General features: G+C 45.9%; 1 protein-coding gene across 1 annotated transcript in view; it reads right to left on the bottom strand.

The window, feature by feature from the left end:
- Positions 1-17107, bottom strand: part of PHF21B (PHD finger protein 21B) — an 888545-nt gene that overhangs the window by 120643 nt on the left and 750795 nt on the right. Inside the window, exon 12 of the mRNA XM_029600063.1 lies at positions 3777-3801. Within this exon, the coding sequence (XP_029455923.1) occupies positions 3777-3801 (25 nt within the window). The remainder of the gene's footprint in view (positions 1-3776; positions 3802-17107) is intronic.

Here is a 17107-nt window from a genome sequence, read left to right as displayed (position 1 = left end):
TAGAGTACCATTTAAAACCCAGTGGCTTTTTTGTCAGCTCTTGTGAGAAAATGGAGTTGGCCTAACTAAAAGTATAATTTTAGATTTGTGACAAAAAAAACAAACCCTTGGGTCTCTCCCAATAAAGGTTTGAGGTATAAAGAAAAGAATTTAAAAGAACAAAATTAAGAAAATGCACTAAGAGAGCCTTACAACTAAGTGGAAGAAGATTTCTGATGTGGAAACACTTCTATCTCTTTCCAAGGAAAAAGACTGACTGAAGGGGGCCTTGCAGTGCACAGCTGAGTGGTTTTGCTGCACATGAGCAGAAAAGCCTTCTAGGCGCCAATAGGAACACAGTCTGATAGAGGGCGCCCAAGCAAGAGCAGGCTGAAGCCTGAATGAACCACATCCAGGAAAAGGCTGAAGAGGCGTCTTTAAGCAAGCTGGGATCAGGGCTGGCGGCAATCTGGGAGCAGTGGCAAGCAAGGCTGAGGTCTAGACGAGGGAGAGGTCAAAGGATGGTCAGACGAAGCAGAAGACCAGGGCTAGAGAGAAGGCAACGGCATAGTCAAGCAATGCAGAGGTCCGGGGCTGGAGAGAGGCAACAGAGGTAATCAGACAATGTAAAGGTCCAGGGCTGGAGAGAGGCAATGCAGTAGTCAGGTGGTGCAGAGGTCTGGGGCTGGAGAGAGGCAATGGAGTAGTCAGGCTTTTTCTATCTCTATCTAATAAATGTTCTGCCTTAGTACCATTGGATGACATCACCAACATGTGTCACTGATTCATTCTGCTTGTCCGTAAAGAATGCATGCTACTCTTTATTGATAAACAAACATGCTTGATTGCTATTGTGAATTAAGCCTTTTTGATTTAATGAATTTTTTAGTCTTGATGTTATAATCACATCTCTTAACTATGTTTTCTAACTGAATTTGTGAAGCGTTTCAGATTTCCTCAGAAAATATAGGTGATGCATCTCAGATAATTTAATGTGGTACTAGAATATGTAGAACGGCGTTCTATAGCAAAAATAACAAGAGGCGGGTGGCACCTTATAGACTAATCAATTTGAGGATTGAGCTTTAGAGGACAGAGTCTATTTCATCAGAAGCATCAGTTAAAGTGGACTCAGTCCTTGAAAGATCATGCATGAATGTGAAACAGCATACATATATTTAGCGAGTAGAGGATGACATTTTCAGCCCAGGAAACTCATGCAAGTAATTGCTTAGGGGATCAATATTCAAAGCCATTTAGCTGGATAACTCACAGGTTATCCAGCTAATGTCAACATTTTCAATTTTAGGACACCTTTCCAGCTAGATTTTTGATTATTGGGACACTTATGCAGCTAAAACTAGCAGGATAAAAAGAGGCATTCCTGGGATGGTCTGTTATGCACACCGGCTGCGGCAGACCCATGGCTTGGCCCCCTCACCTCTTTCAAAGTACTCTAGCATCTGGTCCCTCATCTCTGGCAGCTGTGGGCCACCGACTCCATCCTCAGGCTGCATCTAGTGCCTCCGTTCTCTGCTACAGCTTCTGATACTCCACGTCGGACCTCTCCACGTGGCCCGTGGAGAGACGCCATCCCGGCCAGCACCGCGCCCCCTCCCTAGGCGCAAGCGCGCGCACAGCTAGTCTTAAATAGGGCCCGCGACGGGAACCTGGCTGCGGCCCCGGATGATGACGTCGGCGGAGCTCCGTTATATACGCCTGGGTTCCGCTCTCTCAAATTGCCTTTGCAACAGGTCCCCTCACTGGTCGAGTACTCATTGCCTCTTCAGTCCCTAGTTCCCAATCCTGATTGTCTTCGTTCCTGTTTCCTTATTCCTGTGTTCCTATTCCTTCATCTCTCCTTCAGATTGCTGACCTGGTTTGACCTCTGCATTGCCTGACTACTCCGTTGCCTCTCTCCAGCCCAAACCTCTGCATTGCCTGACTACTCCATTGCCTCTCTCCAGCCCCAGACCTCTGCACCACCTGACTACTGCATTGCCTCTCTCCAGCCCTGGACCTTTACATTGTCTGATTACTCTGTTGCCTCTCTCCAGCCCCGGACCTCTGCATTGCTTGACTATGCCGTTGCTTCTCTCTAGCCCTGGTCTTCTGCTTCGTCTGACCATCCTTTGACTCTCTCCTCGTCTAGACCTCAGCCTTGCTTGCCACTGCTCCCAGATTGCCGCCAGCCCTGATCCCAGCTTGCTTAAAGACGCCTCTTCAGCCTTTTCCTGGATGTGGTTCATTCAGGCTTCAGCCTGCTCTTGCTTGGGCGCCCTCTATCAGACTGTGTTCCTATTGGCGCCCCGGGTCTCCGGGGACTCTGCCTCATCCAGTACAGACTGATACCTATGCTAGTTGCTGCCTCTGGGCTGACCTCGATCTACCCATCGACAATCACTGACGGAGGCCACCTAAGTCCAGCCAGCACCAGCACCCAAAGGCTCAACCCGCGGGGAACGAGGGCTGGTATTGGTGAAGCACCAGCCGGCCTACATCCATCAGCCCTCTCTGCCTGCCGAAGGTGGGGACCCGTATGATCCCTCCTACAGGCGGCGTCAACCCCACCTTGGCCCAAGGGTCCACCTCCGGCAAACAGGGTCTAAATTATCTTGCTAACTTAACCAATTTTCAGTTGTATTTGACTAAGATAGCCGGATAACTTTAGGCCTACCTAAGTACAGGTCTAAAGTTACCTGGTCTCATGCAAATAGTAGCACTGATAGCTTATGCTTTCAACACTGCTAACATAGCAATGGAGAACGCACCGGCTGGGATTACAGTAACAGCATACTGCAATTCGAGGAGAAGATAGAGAATTTAAAAGGTAGTGGAACGGTGGGAGTGTTAGGGATGCGGTTGGGGAGAAAACAGGAGGCCAATATTCAACCAGGTAGCAGGTTTGGGGAAGGAGGGAGGCCAGTCCTGAAATCCTTTCACTTGTGGGAAATTGATATCAGATGGGCTGGAGGGGGATAGGCTCAGCTGGGCAAAGCCTTTGTTTTGCTGCATGAGTGGGGGATTGGGGCTTTAATTTGGGCTTCTAAGCCCTTGAGATACTTTTGTCTTTTAAGTCAGCATGGCACTTAACTGGCTATATTCATTTGAAGTTTTGGATAATTTTAATCCAGAACATTCATCGATGCATCTATACTGCTGAATTTTGTGGACAAGTTATCCAGCTAAATTTGGCTCGATAAATTTCCTACTCGCCTGCTAAATATTACATGGGCAAATGTCCTTTCAAAACTGTAATAATATTGATGTCAAAAGCTCATATACATTATATTTGGCAGATAATATACTGCTCCAAATCCAATGAAGGTAGACAATGTGAACATGTTTTGACTCTGTACTAATGATATACATCAGTACAGAGAATATTATGAACATTCTTTAAAAAATCAGGCAACAAAAGTATAGGCTTTTCTACTATTTAGAAAAACTAAAATCCTGAATGAATAAAATCAATGGATATCAAAGGTAGATTAATTGTACTTTGCCAAGGATAGATTACTCGATTGGTGGATTATAAATGTTTTAAATTAAATAAATAAAGCATATTGAAGAAACCCTAGTTAAGTAGATACAAATGGAAGTTCTTCTTCTGTTGAATACATGTTACTTTTAGGAAACCAAACCCAAATATATTAATTCCACAGGTGTAAAGAGCTAATAATAAACATTAATTTGGAAGGAATGAGCCAGAAATAATGACTAAGAAACATGCAGTGCAGCAATATAACAACAATGCATTTTCAATCAATAATTTCTTACCTTTTGCTAAAAGGAACAATGGATTATTCAAATAATTTGGTGCTAGCGTTTCCGCTATACAAGAAGAGAAAAGAAAGGCATGATTTTTTTAATACATTAGAATTCAGAGTAACAGGCTGAAAAACAATATATATGTTAAACAGACAAGTTAATACAAAGTTGTTCCTTGCAGCCCACCAGAACTTATTTTATTGTCTTCTAATACTGAACAATTTTGTTTCTGAAAGTCTACCAGTTAGATTTATGAGGTTGAATAAAAAATGTTTTGTATATATTGCATGCATATGTTACAGGTTTATCTGAAAAATAAGTGTACACACTGAAGAACTTGTAATTAATTCTAATGGAGCATGGGATGAAATACTATTCAATTCATAAGAAGATGAGCTGTCTGAACTTTATTTGATTTTATATTCTGCTTTACAGTCACTTCAAAGCAGATTATATTCAGTATTGTAGGTATTTCCCTGTCTCCAGTGGTTTTACAATCCTAGCTTATATCTGAGATATTGGAGGGAGAAGTGACTTGCTCAAGGTCATAAGAAGGGATAATGGGATTTGAACCCTGGCTGCCATAAGAACATAAGAACATAATAAAATGCCATACTGGGTCAGACCAAGGGTCCATCAAGCCCAGCATCCTGTTTCCAACAGTGGCCAATCCAGGCCACAAGAACCTGGCAAGTACCCATGCTGTAGTCACTAGATTACTCTTCCACTTCTTAAGTGTGACATTGTGAACCCTGGAGAACTTGGAAGTCAATATTCAAATCCATAAATGCCATTTATCCGGCTACATGGGACATACCTGGCTACATGGGATTTTCAACAGTGACAGCTTAGTCAAAAAATTAATACTGTAGATTTGCAGTGGTGGTAGCTTATTGAAAATTGGTGCGTATGGCAGCCTTTAGCCAGATTAAAAAAAAAGGCCATTTTTTGGCATGTTGGGGGTGTGTACAAAATGTAGGCAGATAAGCTCAATGTCCAACAGTGCTTGGGCATACAATGATGTGTATCTGGCTATACTTAGACTGCTATTTAGCTGTATATAGGAGCAGCCCTTTCACAATCAATAGATAACTTTACATTACTGTTGCTGTATTACACATGGTTGGTGGCTGACAAAGAACCAGAATTTTCTAGTGTGGTGGTTTCTGCATTGCTGGCAGCAAAGAAGACAAAAGCAACCATAGAAAAGAAGGAAGTACCAGGCAGAAAGAATCTACAGACCCAGAATAGCAAGTCTTCACTTAGTACAAGTTAAACATACAAACCATTCTAGATCTATGGGACTTGTTATAAAAAATTCTGGAGAGCCAGACACACAGAAACCAAACTTTGCCTATGCACATCAAAGTCATCATGCCTTAGCATTCTTAGCCACAGTTTCCGGACATTAGTAGGAATTATGCAGCTCGCCATGTTACATTGCATTGACAAATTTCTTCATGATATTTTGCACAGAATATAGCACAATAATTAATCTCTTAAGAAAACAGAAAGAGCAAACTATGAAGGACTTCTATGACATAGTTAGTTTTCACCCGGTTCTGGTTGATATTGATTGCACCCATGTGGCATTCAGGCCACTATCTGAGTATGAAAACTGTTATATGAATAGGAAAAGGTTCCATTCCATGAATATGCAGGTAGTCTGCAATACCAGGAGCATTATCACAAACAGCCTAGCCAAATACCCAGGGTCTTGCCACAATGCTTACATTCTTGCCCTGTCTGGACTGGCTGAGGGCTTTCAGAGTGGCCATGTCGGAAATGGCTGACTTTCTAGATAAGTAACTACTTTCTATCTTCTTCTTGTCATTCATTGCATGAGCTATGCTTTTACAGTCATGAGCTGTGAACCAGCAGAGCACACTGCACACCATGTTTCTCGTCTTCACATCTTCTCACCTTGGTACTGGCACTCATTATCTAATACAATAAGGCTCTACAGCAAATCAGATCAGTCATAGAGCACAACTTTGAACCCTGCCTCAGAACTTTGGACTAAAAAGTAGGGGGATAGATTTACAAAAAATGCGCCTTCGCGTACTTTTGTTGGCGCACCAGGCGCAAACAAAAGTACGCTGGATTTTAGTAGATACGCGCGTAGCCGCGCATATCTGCTAAAATCCTGGATCGGCGCGCGCAAGGCTGCCGATTTTGGGCAGCCGGCGCGCGCCGAGCCGCGCAGCCTGTCTCCGTTCCCTCCGAGGCCGCTCCGAAATCGGAGCGGCCTCGGAGGGAACTCCCTTTTGCCCTCCCCTCACCTTACCCTCCCTTCCTCTACCTAACCTACCCCCTGGCCCTATCTAAAACCCCCCCTACCTTTATCCCCTGGATTTACGCCTCCCGAAGGGAGACGTAAATCCACGCGTGCCAGCGGGCTGCTGGTGCGCGGAGACGCGATCCGGGGGCGGTTCGGAGGGCGCGGCCATGCCCTGTACCGCCCCTGCCCGAAACCACGCCCCAGGCCCGCCCCCAGGCCCGCGCCGATCGGCCCCGCCCCCGAACACGCCCCCGACACACCCCCCTCGAAAAAACCCCGGGACTTACGCGAGTCCCGGGGCTCTGCGCACGCCAGCAGGCCTATGGAAAATAGGCGCGCCGGCGTGCAAAGCCCTGCTCGCGTAAATCCGGGCGGATTTACGCAAGCAGGGCTTTTAAAATCCGCCCCTAGGGGTGTAATTAAACATTGCAGGCAAGGTTTGTCTCATTTTTACTGCCTGTTAAGTTCTCCACAACATAACTATACAACAAGGAACAACTGCATTAGAGAATAGCAGATATGACAATGATACAGAGTTTGACTTGGAGCCAGATGTAACAGATACGAACACCAGTTGGTGGCCCTGTCTTAAAGGAACAGATAATGTGTTAAGTGAAAAGTACACTCATAATGGAAGGGAATGTGAAAAGTGAACAGACAGGGATGGTGCTGGGTGCCTAGCAAGTTTTTTTTACCACTTCTCTTATTACATCCCTCAAAGTTCTGCTGCCATTTTCTCCACCCATCTGCTCCATCTCAGTGGTGCAGAGTTTAATGTGATGCTCCCCTCAGGGGTTCTTATGCCTCTTATGTTCCTTGGGAGATGGAAAACACTAGAACTGTGTTATTAATCCATCTGATCGGGGCAGGCTCATATCAGGGTGAGAAACTGGGCACACCTGAATATATGATACAGTAGTAGCAGCAGAAGCAGCAAGGGTTAGCTGCTGTGCATGCAGCTAGAGAGCAAAAGCAATGTTGGCCAGTTGTTCTGTCTGCTGCTCTGCACTTCCATCTGCTGCCTCTGTGTTGCCCTCATGCCCTCCAGAGCATCCACAATTTTTCATGTTTGCGCCAACAATTTGTTGCCCCTGCTGGTTGAAAAAACCATCTCAGGATGCTCCACTTCTTCCACTTCATGCAATAATGGTGGTGACACATTCCCTGTCTTCTCATCGCCTTTTTCTGCTGTCTGAGAGCTAGGGACTGTTGCGGGAGTGAACCCTTGGTCCAAGGTGGAGTTGGCGCAACCTGCAGGGTGGAGCCCTCCATACCATCAGTTGGCAGACTCGGAGGAGGCAGAAGCCAACTGGAGCTTTACTTATACCAAGCAACTTTCCCCCTTGGGTTGAGCCTATTAGTGCCAGGGCTGGCAGGTCTTAGGTGGGGGCCTCTGCTGAAGAATGAAAGATCCTCAGCTGGAGCCAGGGCAAGCAGGCCTCATCGAAAACAAGCTGGGTAGGGGCTAGCAGTTTTTCTAGGAAAATCAAGGGCAAGCAGGCCTCGCTGAAGGCAAGCTTAGGTAAGGGGCTGGCAGTTTTCTAGGAAAATCTGGTAATCAGGCAGTGGTCGACAGTGGGTAGTGTTTCAAGGAAGGTCCGGTAATCAGGCAGTGGTCGGTGGTGGGCAACATTCGAGGAAGGTCTGATACTCAGGCGGTGGTCAGTGATAGATGGCAGTCAAACAAAGTCCAGGAAGCAGACTGAGGTGAAGAACAAATATCAGTCCAAGGGAAGGCAGGATGGATAGGCAGGGCAGGAAGACGAGGGGCACACAGCAGGCAAGGCGCACGGATGAAGTGAAGACTGACCGCAGGAACAACAAGACAAAGACCATAGAACCGAGGGCCAAACTGAATATCAATGAAGAGCAAGGACCAAGGTTCAGGAACTGAAGACATGGAGAAGACCAGGAACTGAAGACACAGAGAAGAGCAGGAACTGTAAGGTGGGGTAACTCACTCTACAAGATTGTAGGGAGACCTGTCGCCTAGGTATATATTGCAAGAAAACAGGGCCTTTTAAGGCAAAAGGCTTATGATGTTATCAGAGAGCACTGAGGAGGATCTCCCGCCATGGGTCTTTAAATCTGTGTGCGTCGGGCACATGCTTGCCTAGGGGCTGCCAGGTGCAGAGTCAGCGGCAATCTGCCCTAGTGTCATGTTGGACCTGCAGGAATGCAGCGGGCTGCTGCACGTCTGTGCTGGGATCCTCCAGCAGCATCTGGGGTCTGCAATGTAAGTGCGGCATTTCGTGGGGGAAACTGCAGACCACCAAACATGACAGTATCCTCCTCTACGCCCCTTGCCTGAGACTCATGGTTTCTTGGGATGCCATGAGTGGAAATCCTTTAATAGGTTGCAATCTAAGATTTTGGGAGTGGCTCCTAAAAGTTTTTCCTCCGGGTCGTATTCTTTCCAGGAAAGGAGATACTCAATTTTTTTGCCTCTTCAGCATGAGTCTAGGACTTTGTTAACTTTGTAGATGGTGTTGTCATCGCTGATTAATTCTTGTTGCTCTGGAGGTACCCTGGAGGGCCAGATGAGTACCAAAGGTTTAAGAAAGGACACATGGAAGGTGCTGTATCCTCATTGTTTGTGGCAGCTTTAGCTGATATAACACAGGACTACTTGGTGAAGTACTGCAAAGTGGTTAATGTAGCAGAGAGCCAGGAGCATGGAAGGCAGTCTCAACCAAATAGGTTGCGTAATTACCTACACTTTCTCGCCCACTCTGAATTGAGGGGCTGGTCTTCTGTGGGCATTAGTAGTTTTCTTTGCCCTGTCTGAGGCATTCTAAATGAGGGCATTGGTGCATATCCAAAGCTCTTTTAGCTCCTGGGTGGATAATTGGGCTGCTGGTGAAGATACTGTCACAGGTAGAGGTAGAGGTGGTAATGGCTATTTTCCGTAGACCAGCTGGAAAGGGGAGACCCCGGTAGCGCCAGTCCCAATAGCTGCATTATCAGTACTTCTCAATAGATATTGCCCTGGTCTGATCACCAACTAATAAAAGCAGAAATAATCCTTCTCAAAACACAGCAAATAAACTCATACAATAATCAATCTTTCACATATAAGAAAAAGATTGAACTGAAAATACTTGAAGAAACTATTAGACATAAGATAACTGATTTTAAGCATAATAATGCCTCCTCAACTTTTAACTCCTGGGATAAAATCATCAATGAAATAGCCGACAACCTATGCCCAATCTAGAGAAAAACATTCCAAAAAGAACGAAATACATCTAAACAAAGGAAACCTTGATACAGTGAAGAACTAAGACACACTATACAGACACTGAGAAAATCTGAAATGCCAATCTATGGAATCCCTAGAAAAATACAAATCCCTATTAACAAAGTACCGTGAACAAATCAAGAAAGCAAAAAAAGACTATTACACTAAATAGATTCATGGCATAATATTTAACTCCAAATTACTGTTTGAAACAGTTAAAAACTTAATCAAGCACCCATCTTCCACCATCTCAAATAACTATGAATCTACAAATAATTCCTGCAATGAATATGCCACTTCTCTCTTAGATAAAATAAATAAGTTAAAAACACAATTCTCTACCTGCTTACCAACAAAAGAAACTGAAGAAAAACATGGGCAAGCTAAATGGAATACATTTGACAGAGAATCTAAACTTGAAATTAACCAAATCATTACAAAAATTAAGCCTGCTATCCACTAGGGATGTGAATCGGGCTTCGGACGATTGAAAATATCGTCAATATTTTCAAAATCGTCAGAAATCGGGGGCTCCCCCGAAACGATAGGAAACCCCCACGATATTGATCGTGGGGATTCTCTTATCGTTTTGGGGAGGACAGGAAAAACGGCACACAAAAATAACACCTAAACCGACCCCGACCCTTTAAAACTAATCCCTTTGCTTCCCCCACCCTCCTGACCCCCCCAAAAAACATTTTACAGGTATCTGGTGGTCCAGTGGGGGTCCCGGCAGCGATCGGCTGCCACTAATCATGGATGGCCTGCAGCATTTTTAAAGATGGCGCTGGCCATCCAGTGCTCCCTTCATGTGACAGGGGCCGGCCAATGGCACGGATACCCTGTCACATGGTAAGGGCAAAGGCCATCGGCACCCATTTTTATTAGTGGCAGCCGACGGCCTGAGAGCGGGAGATCGCTCCCGGGACCCCCACTGGACCACCAGGTACCTGTAAAATGTTTTTTGGGGGGTCAGGAGGGTGGGGGAAGCAAAGGGATTAGTTTTAAAGGGTCGGGGTGGGTTTTTTGTTTATTGGCTCGGGCGCAGCCGATAAACAAAACCACGATCGGGCCCGATGAAAAAAACCCCACATGTGAATCGGAACCGGAATCCGAACCAATTCCGGTTCCAATTCAGATCTCTACTATCCACCCACTGGACCCAATCCCCGCAAGTTTCCTGAAAATAGCACATAATGTAATCACTCCAATCATCACAACCATACTCAACCACTCACTATCCAAAGGGTTGGTCACCGCTGGGGCAAAACAAGCTGTGATTAAACCAATCCTGAAAAATAAAACTGGCAGAATTGATGATTGGGACAATTATCAATCAATATCAAACCTGCCTTTCATTGCTAAAGTCCTAGAAAAAGTAGTGTTATCCCAATTAGAAAGCCACCTAGAAGACAATAATATTCTTTCATTTATAACTTTTATTGGCATAAATCATAACAAATATGCACCAAATACAGAATAAAATGCAACCATAATAAACTAAGAGTGCTAATACACTGCATAACTGAAAGCCATGTTACTCAAAGTTACCCCCTGGAAATCCCCCCCTCCCCCTCCCCTTAGAGGTAGCTGATATAAAGCATGAAGACACATGGTAAGTATTGAACAAGTTATCAAACGACAAAGAAGGAGATACATGGTTAATGAAAGGCTCCATGGTAGTGCAGCAGCCTCAAAACAAAGTCCCATTTAAAGCTTGTATCCCAGAACCGGTACATAGGTGTCCAGGAACTCCAGACCCAGAAGCAACAAGTACCCGCCGCTACTGAGCAGCAGAAAACCATAGCCAACGTTCATATGGGCCCCATACCCTATGAAAGGTTTGGATCGACTTGTGCGAAATGCTGTAATCTTTCCCAGGGTATGCGCTTGGAGAACCAATATTTGCACCGCAGACAACGTTTGGTACAGTAGGATCCTTCCAATTACGTTGCTATGGCACATCTTGTCGCGGGGGTAACCACTAATTTAATAAAATTGTTATGAAACCGTGATCGGTCTTTGAGCTCCTCATTCAATAAAGCTTGTGCGGGAGTCAGCAGTATGTTGGCATGCAGTATCGTAGAGAGCCAGGTCGAGATAGATGACCAGAGCAGTTGAAGTTTGGAGCATTGCCACCAGAGATGAAAAAAAAGTACCTCGCTCCTGGCAACGTTTCCAGCAAAGACCCAGTGTGTTCGGCGAGTATCGCTGAATAAGACTGGGAGTGACATACCATCGAAAGTACAACTTATATCCATTTTCTATATGCTGGGTTGATATCAGTCCCTTTCGAAGAAGTTGAAAAGTCCGCAGCCAGTCCTCCTTGGTCCAGTCACATTGTAAATCCGCCTGCCAAGCTTGTATATGCGAGGCGGACAACGCAAAGTCATCACATAGTAATCCATATAGATTAGAAATATGTTTGGTAACCAAATGTGCCTGACGACACATACTTTCAAAAGAGGTGATACCCTTGGCTAGATCAACCGCTAACCGGTGCCTAAGGAAGAAATGTCTTACTTGGAGATAGCGGAATAGATCAGCAGGCCCCAGCTGGTATTGGCGACATAGGGTAGGAAATGTAGCCAGCCCCCCAGGGGACCAGAGATGCTCCCATTTCAGTATACCCTTGTCTATCCAGGATTTAAACACTGTTGGGCTGCCAGCCGGCCGGAACTCACTGTGATAAAATAAGTGGGTACTATGGAAATAACCTTGAGACCCCACTAATTTTTCCCTCCAGCGTTCCCAAACGGACAAGGTGGATTGCACTGTCTCAGGTAGGGTCAACCTAGGGCGCCTAGAGGCCGGGGCCTGCCATAACAATGCTGTGAGGGGAAAGGGCCCCAACAGGGCTTGCTCCAATCGTGCCCATGGTTTACTGTGCTTGGAATTATGCCATTCCACGGCGGCTTTCAAGTGGGCCGCACCATGGTAACGGGCAAGATTAGGCACACCCAGCCCTCCACTATATCGAGGCAAAAACAGAGTCCTCTGAGCAATCCGGGGTCGCCGCCCCTTCCATAAGTATTTATTTAGCCTCTTTTGCCATTTATCCAACAGCTTAACAGGAAGGACTATGGGTAGGGTCTGCATTAAGTACATAATCCGGGGCATAATGTTCATCTTTAATACTGCTAATCTCCCCGAGCCAGGAAATGTGATACCTGTCCCATTCTTCCAGGTCTTTATATATTTTGTCCATAAGCGGCACATAATTTTAAGTGAAAGAGGTCAGCCTCCCTGCCCAGATAGACCCCCAAATACTTTAATTTGCGGTTGGCCCACCTAAAGGGGAACTCCATAGCTACTTGGGCCAACAAGGCAGAGGGGGCACTAACATTTAACAGTTCCGACTTGTCCCAGTTGACCGAAAACCCTGAGACCCTACTAAAAGCAGCCAATTCGGCCGAAACTGCCCGCAAAGAGCGCAGGGGATCAGACAGGGTAAACAAAATGTCATCTGCAAAAAGAGACAGCTTTGAAGAAAAGTCTCCAGCCCGCACGCCAGTTATTAAAGGATTGTTCCGAATGCGGTGGGCAAAAGGCTCCAAAAAGAGCGCAAAAAGCAAGGGAGAAAGCGGGCATCCCTGTCTCGTACCTCTGCCCACGGCAAAAGATGAGGAATACCCCCCCATTAATTTTTAAACAGGCAGTGGGTGCTTCATATAATTTTTGAATCCAGGTAATAAACTTATCCCCTAAGTTAAATAAGCGCAATGTGTGAAACAAAAATGGTCAATGCACATAGTCAAAGGCCTTTTCGGCATCTATTGCTAAGAGTAGCAGGGGGATATGTTGTGAGCGGGCCCACCCCATGATGGCAACCGTCTTGCGGACATTGTCCGACGCCATTCGACCTGGAATGAATCCAGATTGATCGGGATGTATCAACCCGGGCAGGAAAACATTAAGTCGATTGGCCAAAATTTTTGCTAGTAGTTTCAGGTCCAAATTAAGTAACGAAATGGGGCGATAAGAACCACACACTGTGGGATCTCGGCCAGGCTTCGCCAACAGTGTGACCCCCGCCAGGTTGTCCTCCCGGGAAATGGAAGCCGGGCCCTGCAAGGAATTATATAATGCGACCAACGGGGGCACCAGTAGCGTCATAAATTTCTTATAAAAAAGGGCAGTATAGCCATCTAGTCCTGGCGACTTGCCCAATTTCAGCGACTTGATAGCCCAAGTCACTTCCGCAGCGGTAATGTCCCTGGTTAAAAATAGTTGGGCCTCAGGGGTGACTTGCGGTAATGCTATTTGATGAAAGTAGGCCTCCAGTTCATCTTGGGGGATGGCAGCTTTAGGAGCATATAGGTCCTTATAAAAGCGAAGGAAACGGTTCCTAATATCCACATTGGATGTTAACATCATCCCACTTTCATCTTTTAGTTTCACAATATTAGTCTGGGCCTGTTGGACCTTCAATTTGCGTGCTAACTGTCTACCCGCCTTATTACCCCCTTCATAGTAAAGCTGCCTGCTGCGAGTCAAATTATATGCTATTTGGGCCGCTTCCAGATCCGCCAAGCGCTTACGCAAGGTGTCTATTTGCTCCAAGAGACCCTCGTCCCCAGTAACTGCATGTGCTTGCCCCAGATGTTGCAAATGCATGAGGATATCAACCTTTTCCTGCTGTTTGCATCTCTTTACATAAGCACCCCTTGCAATAAGCTTGCCTCGCAGTACCGCTTTGAAACAATCCCAGAGGACAGCGGGAGCTATATTAGGGGTATCATTAATCTGAAAGTATTCCTGAATATCCCCATATAATTGGGTGCAGAAGTCCTCATCCTCCAGGAGACTGTCATTAAGTCTCCAGTATTTTTGTCCTCTATCGTACCAGAGAAATGGAAATCCATAAATACAGGACCATGGTCGGACCATGTGATAGGGCCCAGGGACGGGTTAAGAACCTGAGTGCAGCAACCCTTATCTACCAGCAAATAGTCAATGCGGGAATAGGTTTTATGCACTTTGGAAAGGAAAGTATAATTCCGAGATTTTGGGTGCCACACCCGCCACACATCAACCAGGCCATGATGCCGCATGAAACGGCGGAAAGCCTGACGTTCCGGCCGTCTAATCTGTAAGTTAGGGTGGGAGTTATCTAATCGTGGGTCTGCCGTCAAATTAAAGTCACCTCCCATAATGATATGGCCCTCAGCCCACAAATCAATAAGCTGCGAGAGGCCTTCCAGGTAAGCGCCCTGCCCCACATTAGGTGCGTATGAACTAATTAGGGTGTACTTGTCCCCCCCAATGGCAATAACCAGTAATAGGTATCGGCCTTCCGGGTCCGCCCGGCATAAGAGTTCTTCATATATCAAATCTTTATGCATAAGTATTCCCACTCCTAGGTACTTCCGGGCCAAAGGCCTAGCTGCCCAATATTGTCTAGGAAAACTAGCATGCTTAAGCAAACGCTCATATCGCTTCTTTAAATGGGTTTCTTGTACAAAGGCAATCATAGTATGATGGAAATTCAAATCATCAAACAGAGATTGCCGTTTTAAAAGGAGAATCAGTCCCTTTACATTAAGGGACATAATGGTAAAGGCTGTCATGGCAGGAGAAAATCGAAGGCTAAGAGCCACTTACGTGCCAACTGCTGCCCCAGCCACACGAAAAATCCATTATGTCTGTGATTCTTTGTGAACCTAATAGTCCCCATATCAAGAAAGCTATGAGAAGTGCTACCCTCTAAGTTCCCCCCCCCCCCCCCCCGCTTTCCCACCTCCCCCACAGCCCTGTCCCCTGTCCCAGGGCCATGCTGTCTGAATAAGGGAGGAGTCAATCATCCCACCAAAGCCTGTCCCCCCGGACATCTTAGAATCATATAGGAACATAATCGGACATAGTAGGTAATCCCCAACAAATAACTAGAGAGGAAAACTGTACATCAGAACTGGCAAGCAAACAGAAAGCAAATGCAGTAATACAGCAAACAAATATAACTGTAATAGAGACTGCATAAACAGCAGCCGGTGCCTGTTACCCAGGTGCACTGCCCATTTCAGGGCTGTCAAACAGTGCGTTTCAAGAAAAGCCGTGAGTCCTCGCCGGTACTCGGTGTGTCTCACCCAGCCGAAGTTCAACGCTGCGGAGAGGAATCGGGCTGCCGTCACAATCTTTTATCTCCCCTATTCACCCGTTCCCAGCGCGGTGGACCTTCCTTCCGCCCAGGGGGCTTAGGAGGGACAGGTAAACCCGAAATCTCAGGGTAACCTGCTGCACGCAGGATAGTTGAGGCCTCCGCCGGCATTTTCACCCTGTGTGGTTCACCTTTCAAAGCAAAGTTGAGCCCAAATGGGAATAGCCACCGGTACCGCACATTTTCTTTGCGTAAAAAGTCCGTTACTGGCTTAAAATCCCGCCGCTTCTTTATTGTAGTGGGTGAAAGGTCTAAGAAAATCATGACCTCGTGGCCCTCCCATTTCCAGCTAGATTGCTGCCGTGCTATATTGGCGATTTTATCTTTAACAGCGTATTCGTGATAGCAGGCTATAATGTCTTTAGGCAAGTTGTTCACCCGGGGACCGAAGACCCTATGGGCTCTCGCTATTTTTACCTCCACCTCTTGCTCCGGGGTAGCTGATCCTGTGCCTGCAGCGAGGAGCATGGCGCTGATCTTGGCCACAGTGTCCATACAGTCATTATAATCAGGTCCTCCGGGATGCCCCTAAACGGAGGTTTATGGCGCCTGGACCGGTTTTTCCAGGTCCTCCATTTTATCTTGCAGGCGTACCATATCTTCTTGTATAGTCTGGAGTTTATCCTGTTGCTCTTTTAAGTCCACGCTATTTGCCTCCACACGGGTTTTCGACTTCAAAGATTCGGCGGCCATGTTCGGCGAGATCCTCTTTGAGCTCTTCTATGGAGGTCATGATCACCTCGGTTTTCGCTGCAATTTCCGATTTAATTTCAGCGAACCAGCCCTTCATCTCAGCCTTAGTAGGGGTCACGTTTTCGTCCGCATGATCAGCCGCGCCCTCCGCCTCGAAATCCACAGCCTCGGATCCTGCGCCCGCCATGTTGTCGCCTGGGGGCTCGTCTTCCCGCGGCAATTTATTATAAGAAAACTTTTTTAAATCCACAGTTTTCCGCCGATGAGACATCTGCCGATGTGCCCGAGGGGAATAGGAGGCTTTGGGCTGCGAAACGCCAAACGGGGAGCCCGATGTCAGTCGATTTGTCTGATGTCTAGCAGGAGCCTCGGGGTTAACCAGCCATTTGCCGGGATGATGTCACATCCTCCAGTGAAGACAATAATATTCTATACCCAAACCAATTCAGTTTCAGAAAATATAGCTCAACAGAAATCCTACTCATTTCCTTAACCAACCCTGTACTACAGGAATTTGACAATGATGAACCCTATATCCTGGTACTAATTGATCTAACAGCAGCCTTTAACACTGTAGACCATATTGTTATGCCATCAAATGAGAAAAAATGGAATAGACAGAAATGATACAAAATTATTCAGAGTAGTTAAATCACAAGCAGATTGTGATACATTACAGGAGGACCTTGCAAGACTGGAAGATTGGGCATCCAAATGGCAGTTGAAATTTAATGTGGACAAGTGCAAGGTGTTGCACATTGGGAAAAATAACCCTTGCTGTAGATACATGATGTTAGGTTCAATATTAGGAACTACCACCCAGGAAAAAGATCTAGGCATCATTTTATTTATTTATTTATTTATTTATTTATTTATTTATTTTTATTTAGGAGTTTTTATATACGTTGGGAACATCTCATCGGTTCACATTAAACAAAACTCAGCAACAAGTGCTTTACAGTGTAACAATGAACTGTTGTATATA

This window comes from Rhinatrema bivittatum, chromosome 4 (genome assembly GCF_901001135.1).
Source record: "Rhinatrema bivittatum chromosome 4, aRhiBiv1.1, whole genome shotgun sequence".
Lineage (NCBI taxonomy): Eukaryota > Metazoa > Chordata > Amphibia > Gymnophiona > Rhinatrematidae > Rhinatrema > Rhinatrema bivittatum.
This window is presented reverse-complemented; position numbering and strand designations above follow the sequence as displayed.